This window comes from Myotis lucifugus, unplaced genomic scaffold (assembly GCF_000147115.1).
Source record: "Myotis lucifugus unplaced genomic scaffold, Myoluc2.0 scaffold_901, whole genome shotgun sequence".
NCBI classification, from domain to species: domain Eukaryota; kingdom Metazoa; phylum Chordata; class Mammalia; order Chiroptera; family Vespertilionidae; genus Myotis; species Myotis lucifugus.
The window spans coordinates 74,395-91,055 of NW_005871949.1; the positions used below are offsets into that span (position 1 = coordinate 74,395).

General features: G+C 42.2%; 1 protein-coding gene and 1 pseudogene across 1 annotated transcript; one reads left to right on the forward strand and one right to left on the reverse strand.

The window, feature by feature from the left end:
* Positions 1–1,657: 1,657 nt before the first annotated feature.
* Positions 1,658–16,344, reverse strand: SRGN (serglycin). Its single transcript, XM_006106757.3, has 3 exons — positions 16,205–16,344; positions 5,414–5,561; positions 1,658–2,596 (listed from the first exon to the last, which is right to left on the reverse strand). Exons 1-3 carry the CDS (start codon positions 16,278–16,280, stop codon positions 2,353–2,355), a joined length of 468 nt encoding a protein of 155 aa, XP_006106819.1. The 5' UTR covers positions 16,281–16,344; the 3' UTR covers positions 1,658–2,352.
* Positions 2,628–3,743, forward strand: LOC106695151 (annotated as a pseudogene).
* Positions 16,345–16,661: the final 317 nt, after the last annotated feature.

A 16,661-nucleotide genomic window follows, 5' to 3' on the forward strand; every position in this document is an offset into this window, starting at 1 on the left:
GAAAGCAATGTGGAAGTTGTGCTAACTACCAGGTATGTCCACTCTAATTATAATGTGGAGACTGGAAAAATTACCATTGTGATTGGCATCTGAAGTGGAGAGCAGCTTAATGGGGCTGAGCCCTTCACCTGTGGAATCTGATGCTATCTCTAGGTAGATAGTTCAGAATTGAGTTGAATTGTAACACCCCCCCCCCAAAAAAATGGTAACACCTGGTGGATGTGGGGAACACCCCACCCTCTTCAACACACATTGGAATTTGATGCGGGACTCTTACCCATTATCTTACCTCTAGAGATGCCCAATCCAGTAAGCTCTCCTGGATTTCATTCTAATTTTGCTGTTTATTATGATAATTGCCCCCACTGGCTTCTAATGGCTGAGGACTACCACCTGGCCTCTATTATTTGGGGACCTTATCATTCCATTGCTATTAGAGAATCCAGTTCTGTAACATTTCTACCATCAGTCCTGCCCTTCACAGGAGAGCTACCACTGATAGCTCAGAGGTGCCGTCTCTCTCACCGCATACTCTTCATTGCTTTGGCCTCCCTGAAGGACAGTCATCTGGTGGGTTTTCAAGGTTTACACTGTCTGTTCCTTCTAGCGTTCTCACTTCCTTAAACCTTTTGACTCCCTTCTTCCACTGCCTGCCAAGGCAGTTCTAGCATTTCTACTTCACTTAAAAGGGATGTTACTCTTTCCAAACTTCTAAGAGCTGTTCTAGCAGCATGTCAGCACCTTCTCCTGGGTATTAAAACCTGTATCCCAAACGTGTACTTCAATATTGGTGTAACCACGCAGAAACTTTATTTCTTTAATATTACTTTTTCTCCTTTCTTTCCTTTTGATTCAAATTGGCCTCAGTCAACACCTTTATTCAACTCACCAGCTTCCTTCTCCCTCGCACATCCACGCCCTTAATCATTAAGCCCCCGGGACAGAGAGGCCTAGGTTGGCATCAAATAATCTTACGAACAAAGCCTGGGGTCTGCTGACCACAGAGACAGCGTTTCAATCAAACTAGAGATAACATCTAGACCTCAGTTGTGTTTCAGCCCCAGACCCAGAAAAGCGGTGAAACCAGATGAAGCGATGCCATGGCTGACATCAGACCCAGATCAACTACCTCCTACCCTAGTGCTGACCAATCAGTAGAGACCACGGCCCTGATCTCCCTTAGTTACCATGATTAACCCATCCCCTAGAAGCCACTGGGAAGCCAGGTCTTTGATATCTGTGACTCCAGGTGTGGGCCACTTCCTCAACCAGTCACGGGGTACAGGCTGCCCTGGGAAGAAGGGTTAGCCTTGGGCAAGGTGGCTCTCTCCAGCAGAGATTAAGTCCTCAGTTCTCAGGAGATCTGGACGGTGCAGAACAGGATCCATGACAATGATGACAACAGGCTTCACAGAACCAGGAGGAACAGAAACGGGAGTGGCCTCCAAAAAGAGGAAGTGCTCGGACAAGAAGAACCCTCTTGCTGTGGTAGGAGTGTTTTCTTCATCTACTACTTAATAGGACTTGATTCTAGAAACATAGTTTGATCTCACTATAAAAAATGTATATTTTGTTAATAAGACTTCTATTCTGTTAATAAAATATCTGAGCAAAAATAATTATTATCCTGAACTTAGGACAAGAGATCCCAGACAGCTTAACCCTTTGATTATACTTCTGCTTTAATAGAACAACATTTGAAAATACACAGATATCCAGGAAAAAAGGTAAAGCAGTATGAGGTATGGAGAGCACAACTGTGCTTTACTTTGGGTCTTAAGTTTGTAATTGAAATAGCAATCATATATCTAAACACTCCATGTCCAGTAGCTCTGCAAACACATCCAATGGTAATACTAGAGCTGCACACTTTACACTGTAAAACATGTCAAATACCCACTCTATAATTCACTGTGTTTCATCTGTTTGTTGTTGGTTTGTTTGTTTTTTCACTTTAAAAAAGGGCATATCTATAATTCACAATCAAAGTCAGGTTCCTGAAGACTTAGGTATGAAATATTGCCTGTCAATTTGCTTCTCAAATTCATTTTAAAAAAGAAAAACAGTATAATTTATTCTGTAAAGCCATTTTATAGACATGGGGAATCTAGAAAAATTCATAGCAATATTGATTGAATATGATATAAAGAAAGTGCAAATATTTTCTAGGACAATAGTAATAGGTAAAGGAGTATTTAATAATTCATGAGAAAAAAAGTTGCTAAAACAAACTTCTTTTTCAGATGTTTTAAAATTTCTATAAAACTTTTTGTCCCAAAATTAATCATTTGACTGTGAGACACAAAATATTCTGAATGCATTGGCTGGTATCAAGGTGGGAAACCCTCTCTTCTACATAATAAAATTCTCTTCCGGTCCATCTTGACCCAAGTCCTGGTCATCTGTGGGCACAGGCTTAAAGTTGTAATAAAAAGCATCATTTGTATCTACAAATGATGGTTGGTATTCACTCTCCGTTCCAGTGAGGAAGCCATCTCCAGAGCCACTTCCAGATCCGGAGCCGGAGCCAGAGCCTGATCCAGAATCGTCCTCAGAAAGAGGGAAGACATCATTCAAGTTCTGGAATCTCATCATTCTGAAGTAAGACAGAAAAATGAAAAAAAACCACAGTAAAGTTGGAGACATAAGGAAGATAATTGCAATACATTTTTAAGGTAAGAAAATAAATGCAGCCACCCAGTTAATTAGTTGATCAAATTAAAAGTTAAAATTTCCCATATTCAATGCTTTAAAACAAAAAGTAAGTCAGGCCTTTTCACATGTTTGCCTACACTTGTTTTATGTAACTCATTGCACTTATCTACTCCACATCTATCCATTGCAAACTCGTATAAACAATGCTAATTTTCTTATTGCTAGCATAAGAATCCTATACTTGAAATAGGCTTACGGGATCATTTATTAAAAATAAAAAGACCCTTTTATCTATTTTCTCCCACTAAAAAAAAAAAGGATAAACAAGGCAGCCTAGATAGATGACATTCTTCCCTAATTTAAAATTTCGACAAAACTTCTAATAATTCACAGTGCTTTGACAAAACCCACTCGTAAGTGTGAGAAGGAAAGTTACTGGCTGTGGAGAGGGAAAATCATTGAGATTTGAGGAGAGAAGAAATGGTGTAAAGTAAGTGTTTTGAAGAACTTGAGTTATTCCTCTAATATTTTAGATTTAAATAAATCGCTATTGAAACCTAAGACCTAAAATGATGGAGGATGCTGTAATACCAGTTCAAGGTTAGTGCCGTGGACTTAAAGCAAAAGCATAAGGGCTCTTTCCTCCATCTTCCTGTGATGCCTTACGGGGCGCATGACTGTCCTGGCTGATGCTCCCAAGAGTATCAACAATGCTGGAGAGAGGCAACGCCCCGGTTCTTGTTAGGCCATGCTCCAAAGTCACCATCTGGTTTCCAACTGTGATAGTGAAGGATGGTTACACTGGGGAATTGGAAATTACTGATGACCACAGAGCTGGGAAAATTGTTGTGAACCTCACCGGCAGGTTGGACAAGTGTGGAGTAATCAGCCCCAGATTTGATGTGCAGCTCAAAGGTCTGGAAAACTGGCAGAACAACCTACTTCTGTGCCGTCACTTCGGTTTCATTGCACTGACAACCTCAACAGGCACCATGGACCGTGAAGGAGCAAGACAAAATCTCCCAGGAGGGGAAATCCGGGATTCTTTTTCTAGGTGTGTATTACATATCTATATAATAAAAGCCTAAGCGACCATTACGGCAGAATGATCAGAACAACCAGTCGCTATGATGCGCATTGACCATGAGGGGGCAGATGCTCAACACAGGAGCTGCCTCCTGGTGGTAGTGCACTCCCACAGGGGGAGCACTGCTCAGCCAAAAGCCAGGCTCACGGCTGGTGAGCACAGCAGCAGTGTCGGGAGCCTCTCCCGCCTCTGCGGCAGCACTAAGGAGCAGCGAGCTGAGTGGTAAGGAGCAGTGAGCAGGCAGGCGGTTAGGAACAAGGGGTCCCAGACTGCCAGAGGGATGTCTGACTGCTGGCTTAGGCCCGATCCTGGGGGGTCCCAGACTGTAAGAGGATGCAGGCCAGGCTGAGGGACCACCCCCTCGCGCACAAATTTTGTGCACTGGGCCTCTAGTGTGTAAATAAAAGGCCTCAAGGGACAAAAACACACAAGTCAAAGCACAGGACGGGACTGCAGAGGGTGGCGATGATGTCATCTCCTACACAGTGAAGGCAGTGATGAAGAGGGTCGCCAGGATCCCCCAAGTCATGATGGACTTAGCTGGTTTGGGCATGATGATTTACCTGGCTTTGAGGAGAGTGGTTTTCTAGGTGTAGCTCTGAGGACTAAAACTTTTATGAAAATCCTTTTAATAATTCATTTTTGCTGTATGTTATATAACTTTGATATTCAATGAAATAACGGATTCTAGTGCAATTCAATCTTTTGTTACTTATGAGTTCTTATTGAATCTTTTTTGCAAGTTTAAAGCAGGTTTTACTTGATCAAGAAGAGGTTTGGTTTTTTTTATGTTATTGGAGAGAGAGAGAGAGAGAGAGAGAGAGAGACATTGATTTGTTGTTCTACCTATTTATGCATTATATGTGCCCTGACCAGGGATCAAACCCGCAACCTTGGCGTACTGGGACGACACTCTAACCAACTGAGCTAGCCAGACAAGGCAGACAAGGCCATGGTTTTCTTTTGTAAGTCATGTCTATTTATTCTTCCTTTCCTGACTTCTTATCACCACTATCTAATTCCAGAACATTTTTTTGAACCCTCAAGAATCCTATACCTATTAGCCACTCTCTATTCCTCCCTTCTCTCCAGCCCCTGGCAACCACTAATCTATTTTCTGCCTCTATGTATTTATCTATTCTGGGCATTTCCTATAAATAGAGTCATATAATATGTGGCTTTTTGTGTCTCCTTTCTGTCACTTTGCATAATGTTTTCAGGATTCATCCACGATGTAGCCTGTGTCAGTACTTCATCTCTTCTTATGATTAAGTTATATTACACTTTAGGGATATATCATTTTGTTTAAACTATGAGGTTGATGGACTTTTATTAGATTTTAGTATCTATTGTGTCCTATTTACATAAATAGAATAATGTTCAATCATTTTCAATACTTGTTGGTGAAAAATATTCTCACCAATTATTTTCACAAATTTTTTACTCAATTTTTGTCTCTGCCAAAATAAAAAGACTTTGCAAAAGAATACGTGAACCATGTATTCTTGCACATCTCATCTACCAGTAAATACATTTTACCATGTACTGTGCAGTGGACATCAAACCCCCAAAGCAAGAGCCTGACGAAAAACACTCTAGACGACCCTCCCACCTCCATGCCAAGATCTCAAGAGAGACTGGTGAAAGGAAAAGTAGAGCAAGACCACTTACAAAAAAGGGTCAGTCCTTGGCGGGAGGATTCTGTTGGATTCGCCTGGAAGTAGGTCGAACAGTGGTCCCTTTTCCTCAATGCAGTTTGCAGAAGTACTGTCGGGATTACAGCGGACCCTCTGGTACCTGGCTCTCCGCACAGGTAAACCTGCCCAAACAAGCAACCCACGTGGTTAATAAGTACCTCGTACACAGCTTCTAATCTATTCTCTGTCACTAAGAAATTAAATAGAGTCTAAATCTGGTAGCAGGTAAGGTGTGGACAGAGCACACACTGGGTACCAGCCTTTTACACGTGTACCGTTTGTCCTCACAACTCCCTTACAAAGTAGCCAGAGTTGAAGGTTAAAATAGGACTTGGTGACCAGCTGCCTGGAGTGAAGTCGGAGCTCTGCTGCTGATGGCCTGTGAAACCTTCTCTTCCCTGAGCCCTCACTGCAAAACAAAGATCTTAACAGTGTCTCTTTTTCATAAGCTGGTCACAAAAATTAGATGAGAAATGCATGTAAAGACCTTAACATAGTGCCGGGCACACAGTAAACACCTGATAATATTAACTAGCATTATGCTTGTACTACTCTCTTCGTTTTACACAAGGAAAACTGAGGCCATACAGGTGCTGCCCGGCTCTTCTTATAGAGATGAGTCCCATCACGTTCACAAAGGTTAGGAATATATTGCATGTACCAGACATATTACAGGGTCCTATTTCTTTAGGGCCATCGAGCGCCCTTAGGAATGCAAGCAGTTAAAAACGTGGCCTCTTTTTTTGCCCTTCGACCTAGTCAGAGATTTCAAAACCACAAGGCTCCTCCCCACAGAGGGACAGGCGGGCTGGACTATCCTAGTCTGTCATCGCTTCCTTTGAGTTTAATTTCTATGAAAATGTTATGAGATTATATAGGAGATCTCTAATGAATCCATGAAATAAAGTCTTCATTCCTCCATTTAGCAAGGATGGAGGCCCAGTGGTGAGAAATACTTGACCCTTCAAAAGGTTCATCTCCTCCCCACCCCAAGCACATAGTTTATTCACATGAGTGCAACTAGTAATCACCTAGCAAGACGGGGCATGCCTAAAATTCTTTTTTTTTTTAAATTATAGTTGACATATGCAATTCTTGAAAAGCAGGAAAGGTGGTTTTAAAGCCCAGCACATTGTTGTCCTGTACAGATCATAACAACAACTACTAAAAAAATATATAGTGCTATGGACAATCGCTGCAGCATTTTTTGCAATAGCAAAAGATGGGATGCCCTGGCTAGTGTAGCTCAGTTGCTTGGGTGTCATCCTGTGCACTGAAAGGTTGCTGGTTCAATTCCCGGTCAGGACACATCCCCAGGTTGTAGGCTCGATCCCCAGGGTGGGGTGTGCAGGAGGCAGCCGATCAATGATTCTCTCTCATCATTGATGTTTCTATCTCTCTCTCTCTCCCTCTCCCTTCCTCTCTGAAATCATTTTTTTTAAATGTAGCAAACAAAAGAAAGGGAAATTACTGCTAATCTCATTACCCAACTCCCCAGAGATGGTGGATTTTGGAGTTCTGCTTTTCTTCCTCCTGGGTATCTGTGTTTCTAGGAGCATATGCACAAGTTGTGTCCCATTCTCTTCTGACAGCAACTCTCAGAGGTTGGAAAGTGGAGCCTCTTCTGAGGTCAAGTTCCCCTTACATCTCAATGGGATGGCCAAGAACTCTGTTCTTAAAAGACTGCAGAACCACTGAACGCTTTCGAAACATCCTCTTCATCATTATGGCCCCTTTCTCATGACTATTATCTCTATCCTCAACTTTTTTCTAGCTAGTTTTTCTGATTCATTTTATAAATACAACACTGCCAAGTTATTATATCATTAAGATATACATGATACATACTTATATGTATCAATAGGGAAATAGAGGAATAGGTAAAATACAAAAGATACATGAAACTGTCCACTTTAGTATTATTCAAAATAGGAAAATATAATCAAAACAATAGAAAATGCTCAAATAAATTATTTGGCATTCATATGAAAGAATGTTAACCAAATGGTAAAAAAGTAGTTAGTTAGGGAAGAGACTATGTAACATCATTGGAAAACCTCTATCCTATCTAATAAAAGAGAAACATGGTAATTAGCATACGACCGCTACCCTTCCCATTGGCTAATTAGCGCGATATGCAAATCAACTGCCAACAAAGATGGCGGCTAATTTGCATATGTAGGCTCCAAGTGGCAGAGCAAAGCCTGGTGACAATGCAGGCGTTCTGCCTCAACACGCTGGTGGAGGGCCTCTGGGCCTGCTTGGTCAGCACTGCTGGGGGGATGGAGGAGCAGAGACACAGCCCACAGGGGGGCCGGCACCAAGCAGCCCCAAGCCCCTCCTCAGCGCTGGGGTTGGAGGAGCAGAGATACAGCCCGCAGGGGTCCCTGCAGCCAGTGGCCCCTAACCCCGCCTTGGTGCTGGGGTCAGAGGAGCAGAGGCACAGCCCGCAGGGGGGCCGGCACCCAGCCGCCCCAAGCCCCGCCTTGGCACTGGGGTTGGGGGAGCAGAGACACAGCCCACAGGGGGGCCGGCACCCAGAAGCCCCAAGCCCCGCCTCAGTGCTAGGGTTGGGGGAGCAGAGACACAGGCCGCAGGGGGGCCAGCAGAGGGGCCGGCACCCAGCCACCCCAAGCCCTGCCTCGGCAGCGGGGTTGGGAGAGCAGAGACACAGCCCGCACAGGGCCCGCACCCAGAAGCCCCAAGCCCCACCTCAGTGCTAGGGTTGGGGGAGCAGAGACACAGCCCACAGGGGGGCCGGCACCCAGAAGCCCCAAGCCCCACCTCAGCGCTAGGGTTGGGGGAGCAGAGACACAGGCCGCAGGGGGGCCGGCACCCAGCAGCCCCTAACCCCAAGGCCGCAGAGGCACTGGGGCCACTGGGGCTGCAGCAGAGACACAAACCTGCAGGAAACCTGTGGAAAGGGAGATAAACTATCATAACTTTATCTCCCTTTCCACAAGATGAGAAAACTGACCCTGATTATTTAGTGATATGGCCCACACCTTTCTACAAGCACAGGGTATGTTATGATCACTCCCAGGAAGTGATCAGAATACTGGTCAGAATACTGTTTCCAGGGAATAACGCTACTGTGGCAAATTATCTAAGAGAGGAAACAAGCTTTTGTTGGGTTTATTCTGAAGGTCAGAGAACAGACCACCCCAACATATGCCATGTTGTTATATTGACGATCTTGACCTGCAGATGCTTGAAAAATAGCAAATGCAAGGAGAGGTTTTCACTGAAGTCTCCTTCTCTGCCTAAAATCGGACCCCCCAAAAGGTTCCCTTGATGGGAAAAGTGCCATCAGCCAGTGAAGACTGACTCCTGTCACAGGACAGGAGACTAGAAGTTGACATCACATCCAAACTTTGTTACAAACTATCTCCCCCACCCCCATTCATCTTTCCTAAAAATCATGTACTCTCCTCTAAGAGGCCTATATATCCCGTCCCCTTTCCCTAGAAAGAAGGTATTTAAATCTGGATTCTAAGCCACTTTGGGAAGTTATTCATTTTTCCCTGGGATCTCCCACATATACACGAGGTACACATGTTAATGAACTTTAGTTTTTCTCTTGGTAATCTGTCTTTCATTACAAGGGCCTCCGCTAAGAACTCAGAAGGGTAGAGGAAAACTATTTTTCCTCCTCCATAATTCTATCTCGGGAAATCAAGTCCTGGGCTGAACAGTGAGTTTGGCTCAAGTGCCAAGCAGTCCCGGCTGAGGGGAGGGAAGCTTCTAGGGGGAAATCAATGATACTGGCATCAAAGTAGGACAGAGGGCACACGCATGGTTGCTGGTGGGAGTTTAAAGTGATTCAACATTTTTGGAGGATGATTTGGCAAAATCGATAGAAATGTTCAAGGTACAGTGCTTAAGCCCTAGTCAGAACCCAGGATGCTACTGCGGGCTCTCCTTCCATGATGGGAAAACCTGCTAACAACCTGAATTTTTAGGCAAGGTGGCATCTATACTAATAAAAAGGTAATATGCTAATTAGAATAAACATCTTCCAGACGAGGTTCCGGACGTCCTTCCAGACAAAGCCATGGTGGCAGGGCTGAGGCAGAGGCGGTTAGAGGTGATCAGGCAGGCAGGGGAGAGCAGTTAGGAGGATCAGGATGGCAGGGGAGAGCAGTTAAGGGTATCAGACCATCAGGGGAGAGCAGTTAGGGGATCAGGCCAGCAGGCAGGTGAGCAGTTAGGTGCCAGCAGCCCTGAGGGGTCCCGAATTGGAGAGGGTGCAGGCCAGGCTGAGGAACTCCCCGCTCCTGTGCACGAATTAGGGGCAATCAGGCAGGCACGCAGGTGAGTGGTTAGGAGACAGCGGTCCAGGATTGTGAAAGGGATGTCCAACTGCTGGTTTAGACCCGATCCCGGCAGTTGGACATCCTGGGATCAGGCCTAAACCAGTAGTCGACATCCCCCAAAGGGTCCGAGATTGCAGAGGGTGCAGGCTGGGCTGAGGGACACCCTCCTCCCGTGCACGAATTTCGTGCACCGGGCCACTAGTTTTAAAATAAGTGAAAAAAGCAGAATGCCACTGTGATGCATAATAGTTGTTTATATGCATAACAGTTAAGGAAACCATAGAAACAGATATGGGGGGAGATGGGAGAAAATACACAAAAATAGCTAGTAGTAGACTCTGGTGATTTTTTCCCTCATTTAATTTTCTAAATTGCTGTAATAAACAATATTTCTTTAAAATTATAAACAAAAGAAAGACTTTAATTTAGAAAAAACCTAAATATTCTCTTTTCTCTTTTTCTTTCTTTCCCTTCCTTCCTCTCTTCCTTCTGAACTGCTAGTCTATCACAATCTTTCCCATGGTTCCTCAATACAATGTCTGGTCTGGGACAGCTAATCATTTAAAATGGGTTGGAGGGAAGAAGGGGACATATGTAATACTTTCAACAATAAAGATTTTTAAATAAATAAATAAATAAATAAATAAGGGTTAGCTCTGTCACTGCCTGGAGGCTGGGGGTCAGGTGGCAAGATGACATCACAATGTCCGCCCCTTACCAGCTGTGTGACCTTGACCTACTAACCTCCCTATGCCTCAATTGCCTCATGCACAAAATGGGGGAAAGTAGTAAATCTAATAATGAGATATAAATATTAAGTGTTTAGGATAGCACATGGTCAGAGCTCTTTAAGTGCTAGTTTCTCTGTTTAGGAGAACAACAAAGACCGAGCTCTGATAGAGAATAGCTTGTAGAGAGACCAGAATTTAAATTACTGTTCTATCGTTTAATGCCTCTCTGATTCTCAATTTCTCATCTTTCAAGTGTGAATAGTGTCCCAAAGAGTTCCTGTTTAAGTAAGGTAAATGTATGTTAAATATCTACCACAAGCCTTTGCATATGGTAGGTAGTTAATACATTTTAGCTCTTTCTTTCTCCTCTGCTTCTTTCCTAAAGCAGCCTAAGTTTGGAATCTAATTATGTACTACTTAGAAGTCTTAAGCTTTCAGGTGGGGTAAAAATTAAAAATCAACATCTTCTCCAGCAGAGGGTGCTGTCTTCACACCCTATGTTGTCAGACCAGTGATTTTTCAACCACTGTAGCAGCACGCACACTGCTGTGCAGCAAGATTATTTTTTTAACTTTTACTTTACTTTACTTTACTTTACTTTACTTTACTTTAGAAAGAGAGAGAGGAAGGGAGAGAGAGGCAGAGAGAGAGAAACATTGATCTGTTCTTCTACTCGTTCATGCATTCACTGGTTATCTCCTGCATGTGCCCCTACTTGGGGATCAAACCTGAAACCTTGGTGAATCTTTGGTGCATCTGGTCGATGCTCCAACCAAAAGAGCTACCCGGCCAGGGCCAAGAATTTTTTAAACATGCAATTCCTGACTGTTTAGTCAGGGACACTGACCTCTGTTCCCTTAGATTGTCATATTTTAAAACAACAGCCAACACAACAATAGCTGTTCAGTGTGAATGAATTAAAATTACACCCATTTTTGGTCAGATTAGCAAAAAATAGAATATATGTTTTTTGTGTGCCACAGAATTTCAGTGATTAGTTTTGTATGCCAAGAGATGAAAAAGGTTGAAATCGCTGGCCTAGACAAACACTGTGCAATAGTAACAGAAGACAAAACCACCTATGGAATTTTCAATGTTATAGCAGCCATGTTTTACTTATTTATTTCTTAATCCTCACCCAAGGATACCTCCTCTATTGACTTTTAGAGAAAGAGTGGGAGGAAGGGAGGAAGGGCGGAAGAGAGAGAGAGAGAGAGAGACCTCGATGTGAGAGAGACACCTTGATTGGTTGCCTCCTGAATACACCCCGACCTGGGGAGGGATGAACCTGCAACCAAGGTGCAGCAGCCATATTTTAAAGAGTAAAAAGAAATAAGTGAAATTCATTTAAATGCATTTTATTTAAGCCAACAAATTCAAATGTTATTACTTAACGTAATATAAAAGTTACTGATTTTTTTAATACTAAGCCTTCAAATCCGGTGTGTATTTTGCACTGAAAGCAGGTCTCAATTTGGACTCGCCACATTAAACACATTTCAAGAAGCCCCCCCCCCCCAAAAAAAACAAATTAAAAAAAAAAGCCCCAAGTGGCTGGTGGTTACCATTTTGGACAGAGCAGGTCTAGGCAGTGTCCTCTACATGTGGCTAATGCATTGAATATCAAGCCAAAGAAATATTTGCATAGGTAGGAAGTTAAACAGAAAAGTTAAACTGACACTTTATGAGGAAGAAGTCAGGTGATTGACGGCATCTTTTCACTGGTATAACAAATACAACTTTGGTAAACTAGTAAAAAAAAGAAATCTAAAGTACAAAATTTTCCCCAAAGTTCAGAATCCAGCTTTTAAAATTTATAAAGGGGGTTTCTTTTGAGGGGGATGACAAGATGTTCTAAAATTGACTATGGTGATGATTGCCTGTATCTGTGAATACACTAAAAACCACGGAACTGTACACTTTAAACAGGTGAATTGTATGTATGTGAACTTGATCTCAATAAATCTGTTTAAACATTTATAAAGAAATCAAAGATGGCAGTCACCCTCCCCCCCACTCCAAAGTTGATCTGAGTTGGGACTGGTGTTTTTAAAACAAGGAACGTGGTTACAGACCGTAGTTCCTCGCATGTCTATTCAAAGGAGTTGGCAGGATGTGAAAATTTGACAGATTCAGCCCCTGATGGTGTAGGAGTATCTTGACTCTCTCTTGCTTGAGAGAAATATTTTATGAGTACCATATTTAAAAAAAATAAAAGGAATGTAATACCTTAATCAATAAAGAAATTTTTAAAAAATAATAAAAATAAATAAAATAAAATAAATGAGAATTATATGATGTAATAGATGTTTTATCACTACAATAGCAACAATCTATAATATATAAATGTATCAAATCAACATGTATACCTTACATTTACACAATGTTCTGTGTCAAATTGTATTTCAATTAAAAATAAAATAAAAACAAAAAAATAATAAAAGGTAAAAAAATAAATAAAATAAAATAAAAGGAAGTATGCTCTTGTACCGAAAGATTATCTTCCTAAAAGGCCCCACTTACTGGATCTGATGGTTGATTTTGTCATAGATTCCAGGGAGAAGAATGATTTTTCTTTAGAATCCCTTTCCTTCACTGCCCACCACTTCCTTTCTCCTCTCTCTCTCTCTCTCTCTCTCTCTCTCTCTCCTGCTTTACCAAAAATACTTTCTATAAATAAACATTACCAGAGCAAATAGCTTACTGCAGTAACCTCTGTCCTTTTATACTGTAATACCAATTTCCCCCCAACATCATCACAATTTACTAATTTCCTCTTCTTAATGGGGACTTGCTGCAGCAGGTGTGTTAGAAAAACTTAAGCAGAAACTGCCACGGGAGGAAGGAGAAAAGACCATTAGATTCACTGTTTGGCAGCACTCAAACAGACCTCACTATCTAAGTTGAAGTTGCTTCCTACTGGCCCGTCAACTGTACAATATGGAGAGGAGACTCCACCCTTGAATGGTTTGACAAGCTATACAAGTATCAAGTTTACTTTCAATTTCTCCCTCTCTGTCCCTCAACTCAGCGGCGAACTTTAAAGCAAGGGCTATAGTCCAAGCAAGGTTTTTTGTTTAAAATAAATAAGATCTCTAATACACCAAGAAGATAGCCAAGTTGCAGTAGAAAGTTAGCTGATCTTAAAATCAGACGAGCAGTTCTGCTATTAATTAGTTGTAAGGGGCCTTGAGCAAGACTCATAAGTTATTTGCAAAAGGTTGATGTAAAGAGCAAATGAGATGACAAGTATAAGATCCAGTTTTCTCCTCCTTAAATTGGTGTTAGTTCCTCCTCACAGGGACTGTGATGATCATGTACCAGAGAATGGATGGGAAACCCCATTACAAGCAAACAGCAGCACACATGAGTGGAATCAGTATCTTTACTGTGATCTAGGAAACAGTATGGAGTGGACACATGGTCTGGCCCTGACCCCGTTGGCCATACCTGCTCATGGATTTTCCAGGTTCTCTCTTTATGGGCATCTTTGAAGAAGAGAGGCAATAAGAGAGCTTAGGATTCACAGGCCTCATCAATAAGCCCCTGGAAGCTCGACATTAAAATGTGTGAAAGACCCTGGAGAGCCGTCTGTGCCCTCCTGGATCTCCCACACATTGCCAAGCTTCCATTGCTTTGACTCTGTAGACATTTGTACACCATGTCTTTACTTGGGTTTGACGCATAGTAACTGATACGGGCTGAATTGTGTCTCTCCCCCACAATTCATCTGTTGAAGTCCTAACTCCCAGGACCTCAGAATGAGACTGGCTTTGGAGATAAGGCCATAAAAGGAGGTAAAGAAAAATGAGGTCATTTGGATGATCCCTAATCCAATATGGCTGGTGTCCTAAAAAGAAGAGGAGATTGGGACACAGACATATACAAAGGACCATATAAAGGTACAGAGTGAAGACAGCCAGCCAGAACCCCAGGACAGAGGCTTCAGAATGAAGTCAACCTGCCGGCACCTTGATCTTGGACTTCCGGCCTCCAGGGCTGTGGGGAAATAAATTTCTGTTGTTTAAACCACCAGTCTGTGGTGCTTTGTTATGGCAGCCCTCGCACAGGAATACAGTAACCTAAGATGTTTTGAAAATGTTCAGTAAGAGCAAGCCAAAAGGCTAGTTAATTTGATCAGTTCAGTCAAACCGATGGGTTAAGTGGGGAAAGGATGCTATCGAATCATATCTGGCATCACGTGGGTCACTCACCATGTCGCCATGGGTGGGCATCTATTTCTGTTCTTATTCAAAATTGAGCACAAACCCTTCATTCCAACTTCTCCTTTGGAAACACCCTAGTTTTTCAATTCATTCATTGTCTCTCTTGTGGTTTCTTTTCCAGCAAAGAGCTAAACCTACCAGGTGATGACATAAATGCTAGTACTCTATACAATCTCATAATGGTTTCTTTCTTTCTTCACTTCTTTTTGATGAATACCTACTACATGGAACATTTTTGTCTTAATTCTAGTTTACCTGGTGAACCTTGGTGGGGAACATGCCATTTCTGGGAAATTTTGAAGATGTAAAGACGTCTATAGCTCTGGCCAGGGAAGACCCAGCACCACTGATCACTGTGCAACAAACATGGACCTTTCTGCTCTGGATCTTGCGAGAACACATGGAATTATTCATCAAGCTAAAGATATTCCCTGAAAGACCCAAGTCAAAGCCTGTACCCTACAACTAACAATGTTTAACACTTTTAAAAAAATCAATAGATCAGTGGGAAAGCTTCAGCAACATTGCTTGCTGTTTGTTCTCCATAATTGCATCACAAGAAAAATGATCTTATAAATATCCAATACATAAGTAATGTAACTGAGATCAGCGATATGACTTCCTTTCCATCAGAAGTAAAAACAAGATGCAAAGAAGCAAACCTGGGACATGTGTGTCACCATGACTCAATATTTCCTTTACAGTTTAGGGGAACTTCATGTTTTTCTACTATAAATTCTACCATGACCTCTGCCTGATTTAGACAGGATCCCTTATTTACCAAAGGAGCAGCTATTGTATATTTCTTACAAACATTTTTGTTTTCTTAGTGATTCAAGGTTTTACCTTAATTCAGTCTTACTAAACAACCATAAATGACAGAGAAACCTAACAAGAAATTTTCAGATGTGATGTTTCTCTGACCAACAGCACAGATACTAAAATTCTTTGGTCTCTCTTTAAAGTCTAAGAGGGTTTTCATGAACTAGGCTTACCCATAATTGAATTTTCACTAAGAACCAAGTTTAGAAAGATGAAAAATACACGTGGTCAAATTTACTCTGATTAAAAACTAGCACTTCCCAGCGTTACAATAATTATGACACCACTGGAATCCATTAAAACTTGGGAGAGATGTGGACATGCAGGGGTGGGTAGATCCTCCAAAACACCCAACAGTGCCACCTCCTCCCTGCAACAGGTTGTCATTCCTTTCTGAGCTTTAACAATTTTATAACCCATACATTTTCATCCAAAAATAAAATGGTGCATTTCAATCAATGTAAAGAGTTTACAAGTCTGAGAGTTTAATTTTTCTTGGTATCAAACTTAACCAAACACACACTAAGAAGTTCAGTCGCCAAAATTCCTTTTCCTTTGCCTACTTTCCCACAATATAATGCATCCTGTACTTTAAAGTGAATATAATCATTGGTGTGGACCCTGGGGCTTACACGGAAGATGACAGGAGAGCGAGAGTCCTGGGCCTTACCTTGAACTGAAGAGTCCAAAGTCAGGATGAGGGCGAGAGCCAGGACCAGCCGGCTGCGTGGGAGAAGCACCTGCATCGTGACCAGCCTCCCAAAGCTCTGCCGCCTGCACGTCAACCCCACCGTGAGGAAATGCAGAAGGCACTCTCTGTCCCTTTTAGAAAGGGTTCTAAAACCTCAGGCCCTGCCCAGAGCTCACGTCATAACTTCCTGAACGAATAGAAGGAGATCCACATCAAAAAACCAGAGAGATTGAAAAAAAAAAGGCAGCCAAATAACTATTCATACCCATTATGAAACAGCATTTCTCTCCCAGGTCTGGCTTTTCAAAAGCTTTGTTGTTTGCCACTTGCCTGTTAGAAAAATTTTTTCCACTAAACCTGTAGAATCAGCATTGAGTAGAGTTTGTTTTTTTTTTCTTTCTTCAAGTAACAATCAGAACACAAAATTGCTAGCATT

Coding starts and splice junctions, on each gene's coding strand:
- SRGN (XM_006106757.3), bottom strand. CDS start 16,280: ATGCAGGTGCTTCTCCCACGCAGCCGGCTGGTCCTGGCTCTCGCCCTC. Junction 5,562..16,204: donor TTTGGACTCTTCAGTTCAAG/GTAAGGCCCAGG, acceptor TTGTTTGGGCAG/GTTTACCTGTGCGGAGAGCC. Junction 2,597..5,413: donor CCAAGGACTGACCCTTTTTT/GTAAGTGGTCTT, acceptor GTCTTACTTCAG/AATGATGAGATTCCAGAACT.